At 45.7% G+C, this 15,154-nt stretch overlaps 1 protein-coding gene across 2 annotated transcripts in view; it reads right to left on the bottom strand.

Annotated features, from left to right (window-relative positions):
- The window catches only part of tnika (TRAF2 and NCK interacting kinase a), a 109,885-nt gene that overhangs the window by 22,156 nt on the left and 72,575 nt on the right, over positions 1-15,154 (bottom strand). For both annotated transcript variants that reach the window (XR_008811727.1, XM_056295965.1), the window contains exons 14-17: positions 13,525-13,758; positions 6,206-6,370; positions 5,428-5,691; positions 628-734 (exon numbers count right to left, since the gene is read on the bottom strand). Coding sequence is in view for 1 of the 2 variants with exons in the window: in XM_056295965.1 (XP_056151940.1) it covers positions 628-734; positions 5,428-5,691; positions 6,206-6,370; positions 13,525-13,758 (770 nt within the window). In the remaining variant the exon portion in view is untranslated. The remainder of the gene's footprint in view (positions 1-627; positions 735-5,427; positions 5,692-6,205; positions 6,371-13,524; positions 13,759-15,154) is intronic.

The raw sequence follows: 15,154 nt of genomic DNA, 5'->3' as shown, positions 1-15,154 counted from the left end.
GGGCACAGACAGGAGTACTAACCCTAACGTGCATGTCTTTTTTGATGGTGGGGGGGCACCGGAGCACCTGGAGAACATCCAGACTCCACACAGAGGACGACCCGGGATGACCCCCAAGGTTGGACAACTCTGGGGTTCGAACCCAGGACCTTCTTGCTGTGAGGTGACAGCGCTAACCACTGGGCCACCGTGCCACCGGATGAAACGTTTCTCTCTCAATAAGCGTTTTGTCCAGATAAACGGTTTCAACTTTCTGTGATTTTCTTACCTGGGTTATTGAGCATGCATCAAAATATTATTATTATTATTAATAATAAATAAAATTAACTATGTAATGTAAAAACAAGCAATCATACAACAACTCATTCGGTGGTTTAAAAAGACACTGATTTCGAAATCCTGAGGTCATCAAGCAGGACAAACAAGAGTTTTGGGAACAGGATGGTAAGGTGCTGTGTAGCATCCACCCCCCCTCTTTTTACTCCCCAATTGTACCTGACCAATTACCCCATTCTTCTGCGCCATCCTGGTCTCTGTTCCACCCCCTCTCTGCCGAGCCGGGGGGGGGGGGGCTGTGTAACATTTTGATGTATAACTGAGATGTCAGTGTGGCAACATCAGCGCTACCTGGCTCGTATGAGCTGCGATCCAGTGCGAGGGCCCAGGCCTACTCCTCCGTTGGGGGAGTTCTTCCTTACCAGCGCTGGGGAGATTGAAGTGGTCCTTGTGGGGACCTGTATAAACACACACACACACACACACACACACACACACACACACACACACACACACACACACACACACACACACACACAAGAAAGATGAGTAATAGCTTTACAGACACCTCACTTGTCGCTGGTCTATCCTGGATGGGAGTTTCATCACTCTTCGGTGGCCTTAAAATACACTGATGGGAAAAATCCAATGTTGACGATACTCTAGTAGAACATGGCATTTGGTGTCTGCTCACTGAGCTTTTATTTTATTATGAAGCTAAATGCATCAAAGGTTTCCATGAATGATTATTTTAAAGCTTCTTATTATTTAAGGTAAGATATAACAACAAGAAATGGCCTTTTGATTGGTGCAGTTAAGTCCCGCCTTACTTCCACTGTCATCCTTTAGCTGATTGGCAAGCAGAGACTCTTACTGATTGACAACACATACAGCTCCTGTCAAAAGTATGACCGGTAGACACCTGACTGAATGCATGTTTTTCAAAAACCATGAAATCCCCACCCCAAGTTGTTCATTTAGTAACTCAATTTAGTACTTTAGTTAAATTTAATAAAACTGAATAAAAACCCTACCATGAGTAGGTGTCCCCAAACTTTTGACTGATACTGTATATTGAAATAAGAGGGTTTCATTCCAAAATTGTTCTTTTTTTTGTTGTTGCAGAAAACAACATTTATATATGTCACTCAGCAGGACCTTAATAAATTAAATGTATTACATTCTCCACAGAATTCAGTCTAGCCTAGTGATTAATTTATTGAAACAGATTAGAAAATGAGCCACCATATCAATGACACATCAAAGGGCCCTAGGGCTTTCTGTCACTACACATCAAAATTTGATTGGCTGACGATACAGTCACTCAAAGTTGTTCCTCCTGCCTAGCAATTCCCTGTCGTTCTACTCCAATTGAGTCCTAATGCAGCTAAATCTGAGAATGCTCCCATAGAATAAATATCTTGAGTTCTTAGATGTGTTTAGCAAGAAAAGGGCAGCCACTCCTCCCCTTCCACCCCCCCCCACACACACACCACTCATGGGATCGTGCTATTGACCTTTTGCCTGGATTTTCGCCACCACGAGGTACAATTTATCCACTTTATATCCCTGAATCTGAGGCCATGGATCAGTACACTGATGAAGCTTTAAGACAGGGAATCATTTGCCTTTCTACATTTCCCACAGCATCACGTTTCTTCTTTGTAGAAAAGAAGGATGGAGGACTTCATCCCTGTATTGACTACAGAGGCCTGAATGACCATACAGCAAAGTTTCGTTACCCACTCCCATTGATCCCTTCAGCCCTAGAACAAGTCCGAAAGGCCAACATATTCACCAAACGGGGCCTTAGAAGTGCATATAATCTCAACTGGATACGTGAAGGGGATGCATCGAAAACTGCCTCTAACACCACTAGGGGGAATTACGAGTACCTGGTAATGCCCTATGTTCTAACAAATTCACCTGCTGCGTTCCAGTCTTTCATGAATGAGATCTTCCATGACATGATCAACCGGTTCTTGATTGTATATATTGATGATGTCCTTATCTACTATTCCAGTCTGTGCTAGCACATTCAGCATACCCAGCAGGTGCTGCAATGGCTCTGGGAACATTAGTTTGCAAAAGCTGAGAAATGCGAGTGCCACCAGATCACCATTCATTTTCTAGGGTATGTGTTGGGTCCTGATGGAGTTCGTATGGACAACAGCAAGGTTTCAGCTATTCACAGTTGGCCAGAACCAAGGAAAGTGGAAGAGTTACAGCAGTTAATGGGCTTTGCAAACTTCTACCAGTGTTTCATACAGAACTTCATTTCTGAAGCTGCCCCATTCACAGCTCTGATCCCAAAATACCACAAAGACACTTCATTGGAATGATTTGGCCTGTACCGCCTTTCAGCATCTGAAGGAGTTATTCACCACAGCACCTTTGCTGAAGCAACCTGTCCAAGCTCTGCCATTCATAGTGGAAGTGGATGCCTCCGAGGTAGGGGTGGATGCAGTTCTATCACAACATTATGGTACACCATCTAAGTTATGTCCCCGTGCCTTCTACTCCTACAAACTTTCTTCAGCAGAAAGAAATTATGATGTAGGGAACATGGAGGTACTAGCTATCAAATTGGCACTGGAAAAATGGAGACGTTGGTTAGAGGGAGCTATTCACCCATTTGTTGTGCTCATGGATCACAGGAACCTTGAATACATTTGTGAAGCAAGGAGTCTCAACTCAATACAAGCCAGATGGGCCCTGTTTTTTACTCATTTAAATCTTACTGTCACCTGTCATCCAGGCACAAAAAATGTAAAAGCTGATGCTCTTTAAAGACAGTCTGAACCCCTGAACAGGTCTTCACTTCCTGATACAATCATACCATCATCCTCTGTGGTGGAACCAGTCAGATGGGAGATGATGGATGCCGTTCTAGATGCCCTACGAACAGACCCAGGACCACTGGATTTGCCACCTGACAAGACCTACATCCCAGCCACCATCAATCCTCAGCTCCTGCACTGGGTGTACACTTCTCTTAGCTCTGGTCACCCTGGAATAACATGAACTACAGAGCTGATCTCCCAGAAGTTCTGGTGGCCATCACTTATGGGTGATGTCAAAGACATCATTCTCTCCTGTCCCGTTTGTGTCCAGTCAAAGAGTCCACACACCTTACCCACAGATATGTTGGAACCCTTGCCCATTACCGATAGAGTTTGGTTACACATAGCCATGGACTTCATTACTGACTTGCCCCAGTCAAGTGGTTATACCACTATTTTAATAATTGTAGATCGTTTTTCTAAGATATGCCATCTGATTCCACTGTCCTGTCAGGCCTTCCTACAGCCATGGAGTTGGCTGAATGTGTATTCAATCAAGTGTATAGGTTTTATGGGATTACAGAGGACATAGTCTCAGACACAGGACCCCAGTTTACTTCTCAGATTTGGAAGGCCTTCTGCGAGCACTTGGACTTAGTGTAAGCCTATGCTAGGGATACCATCCACAATCTAATGGCCAGACAGAGAGACTCAACCAGGAGATTGAATGTTAGATACATCAATATTGCTCTAATAATGAAGCAGCTTGGAGTCGGTGTTTCTCATGAACCAAATATACTCAAAACTCCCTCGTCCATACCTCTCTAAGGTTAACCCTCTTCCAATGTGTTCTAGTCTGCCAACCACCGTTGTTCCCATGGGAAGCAGAGTCTAGTGATGTCCTTGCCATTGATGACTGGTTTCGTCTGAGTGGTCAGGTCAGGGATACAGCCTATGTGCAAGTCCAGAGGGCTATCAGGAACTAGAAAAGGTTTTCAGATCACTGCCAGGTTTGTCTGTCAATGCAGCACATCAAGCTCCATCTCCCCTCTGAGAAGTTTAGCCCCAGGTACATAGGTCCTTTCAATATTGCTAAACGTATTTATCCTGTGACTAATCGTCTACAGCTACCCTCGAGGTACCGGATCCCCCCTACCTTCCATGTCTCCTTACTGAAGCCTGTTTTTTTCAGTCCCACGAATCCACCAAATGGTCCTCCCCCCTCCCTGTTGATGTTTCCGGCAAACCAGACTACTCAGTCCGTGCACTCCAGACTCCGTGGAGGATGGCTACAATACCTGGTGGACTAAGAAGGATACGGCCCTGAGGAGCAGTCCTGGGTCCCAGCATATGACATCCTTGACCCTTTGTTCATTGTGGAATTCCAACGTTCCCACCCAGATCATCCAGCTCCTCGGCCTCGTGGTCACCCACCCAGGAGGCTGTCTGGGGCATCGGGTGCCACCCATGAAGGGGGGTATACTAACCACACCTGCAGCATATTCACACAATCACCACTGGGGATTTAAGGGCTGCAGTTCAGACACCGCTTTGTGAGGTATTGAGTTTGCGCCACTGAATGGTTTCATCGGCGTTTATCCATGCTACTCTGTTCCTGCTTGCCTGGCTACTTTGACCCTGCTCTTTGTCTTTTAATTTTGGATTGGTTGTATGGATTCTGTTTTGCTCTCTTAGCTTTTTTGACCCCGGCTTATGTTTTTTGATGATCCCTGAGAATTCTGATTTGGATTTGTTTGGACTGCTTTATCAAAGTACCACAACTATGCACTTGGATCTTCTAACTCATTCATTAGTCATCATAATGACTAATGAATGAGTTAGAAGATCCAAGTCATTATGATGACTAATGAATGACTGAAAGTTCAGAACTGTCTAACAAAACTGGTAAAACAATAACATTTGCAGTTTGGAGGGAAAAAGATGGATTGTAGTCTGGTTTGACCACACAGTGCACACTAGCCCTGACTCTATAATAAGGACAACGCATGGGTGCAACATGCACTCACTCACTCACACACACACCCACCCACCCACCCACCCACACACCCACACACACACACTTCACATTCCAATCACTTCTGCTGTAGATATAGCATTTTGAAAAGAGACACACTTTTAACTTCTAAAAAACATCTGAATGTAACAAGAGAAGCCACATATTTTTCCGATATTCGATAGTAAAGGCAATAGTACACAAAACCACCACATTCCTACTTGTTGATCAAGAAGCTGGAAGGTAAAACCTAACTCTTTTAACCATTTATCTACATTTTTTACAGCTCTTGAAAGTTCAGCCCCCCTCCCCCCCACCCCAATTTTCCGTCTCAGGTTTTGTAAATCTTCTGACCTTGGGTGGGATGTCTTCCTCTCTCAGCCAGGCGGTCCTGTCCCTCTCTCTCTCTCGCTCTCTGTCCCTGTCTCGTTCGTCCCGGCTGGCAATGCGTGGTGGAGGCGCAGGCGTGTCAGACGTGGGGTCCGAGTTCTGGCGGGGCATCTCGGGCCGGGGTGAGCCCATACCGACCCCTTCCCCAACAGCTGAGCCCGACTGGTCCTGGAGAGACTGTGAGCCGGACATGGAGTTGTGGGTCTTCACTGGAACCAGGTGGGCCATCTGGAGGGGGAAACGACAAGCAGGGAGAGGGGATGGATGGATGGAGAGGGATAGGGCATGGAGGAGGGGAGGCAAAAAAAATGGCGGGGGGAGAAAGAGGTAAGAGTGTGGGACGGGGAGGATGACAGCCGGGATAGATGGATGTAAGAGACACAGGGGTAAAACAATAGTAGAGAAGAAGGAAAAGAGGGATGGAGAGAAGAAAGTAAGAAAAAGAGGGGAAGAGGGAGAGACAAACGAAGCAAAGGAGAGAGATTGACAGACATGAAGGTGAGAGAGTCATGAGGGAGATTTTTTGGGGACGATGAGACGGAAGAGAGGGACAGAAGGATCAGAGAGGAACAGCTTTACTTGTTTGGATACACCATTTTCCTGGGAACACATCATGCACTCACACACAAATACACTTTCTTTCTCTCTCTCTCTCTCCTACTTAGACTCCCTCCCACTGTCTGTGCATGCACACACACTCACACACACACACACACACACACACACACACACACACACACACCTGTGGTTCGATGGAGCGGTGGATGGGTGGGGTGCGGGCGGGCTGCATGCCCCCGCTGCTGAAGGACTCTGAGCGGGGAGGGAGGGAGGGGTCGGAGATACGGTTGGACACTTTGTGCTGCAGCGCTGGGGAGCTCTGTCTGTTCAGCTTAGAGCGCTCCTCCACCTGGGATAGGTCACACACCGCTGTCACTCACAGCGCGACACACGTCACAACCAATCTAGGCATCACTCTAGGCATTGCCCCCTGTGCCCTGACAGGCCAATAGACAGCCTCACCATCACTCAACTCTGTGGGACAGCGAGTGAATGTGCTAAGTAGCTGAATAACTGCTGTAAGATTCACTTTGTATGTATCAATCAATAGTCGTTTCTTACTCAATCGTTATCGTAACTCTAAACCTTATTATGTTTATGAGGGGCGGAAATAAAAATGATGGGACAACGCTTGTGAATTCAAAAGAAGTGAGCGTGAACGAAAATGCATGTGACTGAAAAAGGGATAAAATGTCAATTGATTTGATAAATCCAAATGTGATTTGATGTAAATGAAGGGGAATCGATAAAAACTTCTCCATTTTTATCGTTATTTACCACTCTTTCATCACTCCAATTGCAGCATTGCCTTCATCAAATTGATAAGGATTTAAAAGGGCACAAGTGACATCCATCCATTATCCAAACCGCTTATCCTGCTCTCAGGGTCGCGGAGATGCTGCAGCCTATCCCAGCAGTGATTGGGCGGCACACGGGGAGACATATGGGCAGAACATGCAAACGCCACATAGAGGACGACCCTGGACGACCCCCCCAAGGTTGGACTACCCTGGGGCTCGAACGCAGGACCTTCTTTTTGTGAGGCGACTGAGCTAACCACTGCGCCACCATGCCACCAAGTGACAAACAAAACCTGACGAATGTAGAGTTGACGAAGATGAACATGAAATGAATGAGTGATGATTTCAAGTGACCTGAAAAATTTATCAACTGGCAAGCGCACTTTTTGTTACTTCCACTCATCCGCTGTTTAACAGCTGATTTTTGCAATTTTTGCCCTCTTATTCCTTCTTGTGGTACATTTTGTTACTTAGATCTTTAAACGTGGTCATTTTTGTGACTTCTGCAGTCGAGCCCAAGGGCCATGCCCACTGAAGAACACAAACACTGATAAACCTACAGAGCTGCTTCCGGTCATTCAGTGATAAAACAAACAAACAAACAAACAAACAAACAAACAAACAAACAAACAAACAAACTGTCACACTGAACATCCATACCATCTGCATAGTACCATCTGCAGGCTACTGAGTGCTAAGCTTTATAAATGAGAGTACAGGTTGTTAAATTGTGCACAGGGGTTTTAAAAATGACAGTGTGGGTTAAAAAAACCCCCACTCTTCTGAGCCGTCCCGGTCACTGCTCCACCCCCCTCTGCTGATCCGGGGAGGGCTGCAGACTACCACATGTCCCCTCTGATACATGTGGAGTCGCCGGTCGCTTCTTTTCACCTGAGAGTGAGGAGTTTCACCAGGGGGACGTAGCGTGTGGGAGGATCACGCTATTCCCCCTAGTCCCCCCCTCCCGAACACGTGCTTCGACCGACCAGAGGAGGCGCTAGTGCAGTGACCAGGACACACACATTCGAACCGGCAATCCCCGTGTTGGTGGCAACGGAATAAACCACCATGCCACCCAGACACCCAGACTGTTTTTGAAAGTCTGCATGTTTGTCAGTGGGTGCAGCTTTCACGTTTGTCTTCGGGCGTCCTAAAAATGACCGTATCTGATGATTAAAGTGGAATGGAAGTGAAGCAAGTTACTCCAATTAGAATAAATGACAAAGTTATCAAGTCATCTCGTAATTCATCACCCTCCCATTCGATTCACTGCTGTTTTCATTACGCTGTGTTTCGACACATCCATTTTCATCAACATTACACCACCCAGATTATTTTTTGTGACTTCCACCTCTGTGGCGCTTCCCTTAGCAGCTTTGTCTTTGGACTGATAAATGATGAGAGATAGACGGCGGTGATTAATAATAATAATAAAAAAAATGATCTGTTTTCTTGAAATCGCCAGTTTCAACCAAATCCCCTCTGAGTTTTTATCAAATCATTAACAATCCATCACTTAATGTTTTAAGTCATGAATTTCAATCGTTCCAGCTCAATTTACAAGCACTTCCATAACAACTATCTTTGTTCTTTGTCATCTAACGTTACGTTAAGTTACTTCCACCCTTCATATACATATACACATGGCTGTGACGGCCGGGACTTTAATATGGCGTGCTGCATCTTAGTGTTTTCTACAAGGTGGTGCTGCAGCTTGTGTACGTTTGTGACTGACTCATTGTGCCATTTATCAGGCAGTGGGTCTGAACAGGATTACCCCCCCCCCCGGCCAAATTCTTCATCAGTGTCAAATTCTTTCAAATGAATCGTCAACGGGTTTTTTTTTCTTATTTTTTTCCCACCCCTGTTTTGGCCTTTCGTTTTGAATTTCCAGAGAAATCTATGTCAGACTTCTGTGGAACTCAGTTCTTCCACTGTCTAATGACTGCATTAACACCACAAAAGGTGCGGCCTTTTGTTTGTCATCAATTGTGATTGACAGGGGGCATGTTGGAAAAACTGTCTGATAAGTCCCGCGAACAAAAAAAACAAAGAAACCAACCACCCATGGCAGAACTGAATAAACATTTCCATCTTTGTGTGTGTGTGTGTGTGTGTGTGTGTGTGTGTGTGTGTGTGTGTGTGTGTGTGTACGTGCACACATGTGAGAGGTGCCGTGTCCCACATACAGTTGAGGAGTGAGAATGTCTGATGGCTTTGGATAAAATATCAAGAATAATCCCTAATCTGCTTTAGCAGACAAACTGAGAGACCCATTCAACCAAAAAAATCACTGTGAATGTGTATGTGTGTGCTTGCATATGTGTAAATGTTCTCATACACGATATGCACACACATGACATGACAGCACGTGCATGCACAAGGCTGTATGCATGTCTGTCTGCATGTGTGTCCACCACACGACACACCGTGTGTATCCGGCTGTGAGTAAGACACACAGAGCTCTGTTGGTCAGTGGAATCAGATTATCAGATTATTCCGTGTCCAGTGCGAGAAAGCTAGGGGCAACGCTCCCAGCCCAAATCACACATCCTTCTCTGAACAATTTGACTAAATGTTGAGAATGCCAGGTTGAGTCACAGCTCAGTGGGACGTGGAGGTCTATAGCCCCTAAGGTACACATTGGTGAGAAGTTACCCCCACTGGTGCCTTTCTTTCAACTCCCGCATGAGCTGGTAATCTAGAGGGATTATTCCAGATCATGACCTGGGTCGGAATAACTGTGCGTTAATGTGTCATTCATAAAAGCTTTTTTTTTTTGGTCGCCTGTTAAGAATGTAGCCGTAGGGCGGCTACTGATGATGTCGTCGAATGTTCACAGTAATGGAATACAAAACAACAACAACAACAACAGTGACAACAGAAAAGACATCTACGGCGATATAGGAGGCACTAAGAGGCACTGTTGGGATCAGAGTCAAGTCGCTGCTGGTTGATCTGTGGAGTCAGTATGTAATCCCATGTTAGCATTAACATCAGCTGTACTACAAGCAAGAGATAAAGAGAGAGTGGGAGAAAGATCCTGTAATGAAGGCCAAAGGAGGGAAAACACTAATATCAGATAGAGGACCCCTTTGCAATGGGAAAAACCTTTGGGCGCCTGCCTATTACAGTTTTGCTCTCTCAACCAATTGAGTATGTGTGTGTGTATGTGTGTGTGTGTGTGTGTGTGTGTGTGCGCGTGTGTGTGCGCTTCTACAACCCAAAGCTTTTTCCTTCATGCCAAGAGACTGAATTGGTTAAGTGCGGCCAGAGCCAAGGTTAATTGCAACCACTGCTGCGACTACATCAGAACTGGACCCAGAAAGAAGACTTGAGGTGGGGAGAAAATAAAGAGATGGAGGAACAAAAGGAGGTGAGTGGGATGAAGGGCTATTGGCCTCCTCAGAGAACGCAGGTTCGTATTCAGATCCCAAAGGGATCCCCCACCACCACCAACCGGTCAGTACCCATCACCGGGCAGGGAGATGATTGGTTGGTTGACTGACCGTACAAGAAAGTTGGATTCGGTGGAGTTTCCATGATGATATCATCACTTTTACGTTTAGGAGAGGGCTTGCTCCCGTGGATTGTTGAGGAAATTGGGCGGTAAGGGGGATGGGGAGGAGGGTGTGTGTGTGCGTGTGTGGCCGAACATTTAAGATGTATGAGATGTATTGAGCTATACAGTGAGATTATCATACCAAGATATAAAGATATATACAATAGGACCTTCGCCATGTGCAAATGCACAAAACTGCACATCTGCAAGTATTTGAGTACATATGTGCCTGCAGATGTGGTGCACAACCCTGCACTTGTGTGGGTGTACACATGAGGGTGAGCGCCTAGTGCCCTGTCCCATCTGGTCTGACACAGACCTGCTTCTGGGAGCCAAAGAGAGGGTTGCGGGGTGAGCAGTTAAGAGAACAAACGTGGGAGAGGAGGGAGCTGGAAGGCTGGGAGAAGATGATCTAGACACGGGAGACGGGGTAGACTGGGAGAAGATGCCGGGAGGGGTTTCCCTGGTTGAGTTTGGTAGGGCGACAGCTAGCGGGGGCGCTGTGAGACAGTCAGCACAAAATCAAACCCCTTCAATTTAGTCTTGGAGAAAAAAAAACTTACTTCGTATCCTAAACTGCTGTGTGACATTTCAGCAGGCTCATTAAAAAAAAATCTCCTCAATTTGATTAATTACCCACATACACACAAACCTGATATTTTGGTATATTCTTACTTAACTTTTTTTTTTTTTACCATGCAGGAATGAATGACTCCAAAAAGTAATCTACAAATTCTTCTTCCTTGTTTAGCATTTTCATTATTATCAAAAGACAGAAAACAATAGTCTCTTTACCACAATGACATTTGTGCTGCTGAAATCGGAAAACTAATTTTTATGCCATTTGTAAGAGGCAGCTTTACATTCTTAGGTGTTTTAATGACCTGTGTGGCACAGATTTGATTGTGGATTTATATATATGGCAGGTTTCAATCCAATAAATATACCTTCATTCAAAGAATGCACACTCGCCTTACTTTACATCCTCAGTAAATCATTAAGGGTTCAAGGCTATAATAAGTATTAAATACTTTACTAGTAAGTGACCTCATGTGTTAAATTAAGAGTCATTTCAAAATCCACCGATCGGACCTATGTTTTGAAAAACACAGAAAAAATCTTCAATTTACATTTTAAACCTGGAATCAACTTCTAGTGTGCACCTCATTTAATTTTCAGGGGCATTACAAGACAAATTGAATGAGTTTGAAAATGATGCTGTACTGTAATAGGGATATGGGGGAGAGAATGTGGGGCGGGGGTGCTATCTATAGAAATTAGGTTTTCATGGATAGCATCGGCATAGAGCTTGATATTCGAATGTCACACATCTGGTGACTTCGACCCATGTTAGCCAAGTTCTGTCTGAGCACGTTCTCTGGTTCGGAAAACATAAGGTTGCTCGCAGAGGTAGAGGCTCTTCTCACATTACGCCCCAGGCCCACAACCCCCCTCTCCCTGTCAGACCCAGGAATTTGGAGGAAGGGACTACTGCTAACAGGACAGACGGCAAAGCTGTTTTGGGGGAACTCGGATGAGTATGACCTCCTCTGCTTAGGCATGGAAGAGCAGAGGAGGTGCTCAGGGGCCGAGCTAGAGAGGGGAGCAAAGGAGTCAGAGTGTGAGACCTCCCAGTCTGAGGAAACCATCAGGTTCTCATTGCTGATGGTGAGTCTCATCCCTTTGCACCAACTTTCATCCCCCTCTATTTCTACATCTACTCTATTAGCAGGGGAATGGGACCTGCAACGAATAAGCTCTCTGACCGGTTTAGTTGACATGTTTGGTCCGGGGTTAGATCCAGGCTGAGGTTTCTGGACCCATTCCTGAGCCTGAGGTTGTGGGGCCTTAGGCTTTGGAGACTGGGACATTGGCCTCTGAATGTCCGCCTGGCTGGGGGCTGACAGAGGCCTCTCCCTTCCCCTTTCTTTCTGATTACCGGGCCAGAGTGGATACGGGTTAAGAGCAGCATCTGAATGGCCACTTGGACTTTTCTCTGTAGGGATTCTACTGTGTCCCTTATGGTTTGCTTTATCAGGCCCCCGAATGGGCCCTGGGCTGCCGCTTTGCTGACTAAGTTTCTGAGCTCTGAACTCTCTGACCTGCTGACTTATTTCCTTCTTCAGACCTAGATCCAGTGGATCCTCGTGGTCCATAGTAATATGGATAAAGGGGATTTGGGTTGAGAGGAGCTGGGTAGCATGGGAGGGGGTTCGTCTAGGGGGCTGAGCTCTAGGTTGGCCATGTGAGGAAGAGGATGGAGCTGGTTGGTTGAAGGACTGGTGATGTCGTAGGAGGGGACGGTGTTGGTTACCATGTGCATGTTGTTGCTGTTTCAGGACCTGAAAGTCAGAGTCAGAGGAGGGTTAGACATCGAAACACACACACACACACACACACGCACACGCACGCACGCACGCACGCACGCACGCACACACACACAACATAAATCAGAGTACAAAGATCAAAGCAGGGTTTTTAGGGTCTTCACAGATCTTCAGTTTCACTTTCAAGCATCCTCAGGCCCTAAAAAGAGCTTTCCAGTGAAAGAAATTCCTCCTCCATTTCCTTATCCAATGCCTTCACAGTCCACCTCAGTTTTTACAAAACCTGCCAATGAAGACAAATATACAACCACAGAAAAAATTGGGTGTACATGAGAATTTCATTTCCAAAAGGCATTTACCTCAAGTAAAATAACCTTACCTGAAGTACACTGAATCATGGAACAACTAGGTGAGGTACCCGGTGTTGCCCGGGGAAAATGTTCTCACCAAAACAACCAACATGATTTGATCTTTACAATCACGTCATACAAGGTATGGCATCGAATATCAAAAGACACCACATTTTGCCACATGTCACAAATAAATCAAAATTTTTACTTGGTTTTGAAATATTTTTCTAACTGTGCAATCTTCAGAAAGTGGTGATTCTAAAGATATCTTTCTTTTTATTCTACAATGAGTATTTCTGGAGTTTTAAGTGAACATACAAACATACACTCTTGCTTTATATATATAGATTTGATGAACTTCAAATCATGAAAAGCAGCGAGGTTGCATTTTGGAAAGGAAATGCTTCATAAATTCACACACACATAAATGCATGCATCTGTGAGTCATGCATGCCATGGGTTACCTCTTTGGCCCAGGCAGGTTTGTCATTAGGGTTGACAGCGTCTTTGTAGTGGTAAAGCTGTTTCTTGTCTACCACTCTGCCCTCCTGCTGCTGCTGCTGCTGCTGCTGTTGCTGCTGCTGCTGCTGCTGTTGTTGCTGTTGCTGAAGAGACACCAGGTAGGCTCTCTCCTGCTGGAGCTGCCTCTGTAGACGCTCTGCTTGACGCTGCTCCTCGATCTGCTTACGCTTGTATTCCTGGGGGGAGAGAAAAAGAGAGGGAGGGAGAGATAAGAGAGGGAGAAAGATCAAAATACAAAATGTACAGTTATTATTCTGTGATACTGAGCCAATCCCTGACTGCTACTGGCTCAAACAGTAGTTGCAAATACTTCTTAGTGTTTTTTGAGCTTTTTCCCCCTTTTTCTCCCGAGTTGTATCCGGCCAACTACACTATTTTCTGAGCCGTCCTGGTCACTGCTCCAGACCCTCCGCCGATCCAGGGAGGGTTTCAGACTACCACATGCCTCCTCCGATACATGTGGAGTCGCCAGCTGCTCCTTTTCACCTGACAGTAAGGAGTTTTGCCAGGGGGACATGGAGCGTGGGAGGATCACGCTATTCCCCCCAGAGCCCCCTCTCCCCTGAACAGGTGCCCCGACTGACCAGAGGAGGTGCTAGTGCAGAGATCAGAACACGTACCCACATCCGGCTTCCCACCCACAGGCACAGCCAATTGTATCTGTAGGGACACCCAACCAAGCCAGAGGAAACACGGTGATTTGAACTGGCGATCTCCGTGTTGGTAGGCAATGGAATAGACTGCCATGCCACCCGGACACCAGTGTTTGTTTTAACCTCCTTGCAGACCCAGATTGGTGGAGTTTACCACATCACAAAACTTTCAAAAGTTTCAGGGTAGTTCTCAGTTATAGACATTGAATTTCTGAATTCTCAACTTTTTAAACAACGTCCTGCGGCTGCCTAAACATACATTTTTTTATTTTTTTTATTTTGATATACTTTAATGATCTCCATAGGGAAATTACACTCTGCATTTAACCCATCCTAGCTGTGTAGCTAGGAGCAGTGGGCAACCATCGTGCAGCACCCGGGGATCAACTCCAGTTCGTCTTGCCACGTCTCGGTGAAGGGCACAGACAGGAGTATTAACCCTAACATGCATATCTTTTTTGATGGTGGGGGAAACCGGAGCACCCAGAGAAAACCCACCGCACACAGAGGATGACCTGGGATGACCCCAAGGTTGGACAACCCCGGGGTTCGATCCCAGGACCTTCTTGCTATCAGGTGACAGCGCTAACCACTGTGCCACTGTGCCGCCATATATTTGGTAATCATGTTGATATGAACAGTACAGAAAACAAAACAAACCATATCCAGTAAATGTCAACAGTATTTGCAAGTACAATTTGATTCAGGCATGTCGCTGAGTGACCTCAAGCGCTGGTCGTACAGCAAAGACCTGATAAAAACCAACCATATCAACCAATGGGATCATGTACAAAGAACTTCTCAAATGATTTTCACAATCACATGTTTGACATTGGATGATGGGGATCGGCCAAACTGCTATATGAGGGCTTCGGATAAAACTTAGGAGATAGGGATTAAAAAGGCAGGGAGGAAGGAC

Source organism: Lampris incognitus, chromosome 16, assembly GCF_029633865.1.
Source record: "Lampris incognitus isolate fLamInc1 chromosome 16, fLamInc1.hap2, whole genome shotgun sequence".
Taxonomy (NCBI): domain Eukaryota; kingdom Metazoa; phylum Chordata; class Actinopteri; order Lampriformes; family Lampridae; genus Lampris; species Lampris incognitus.
This window is presented reverse-complemented; position numbering and strand designations above follow the sequence as displayed.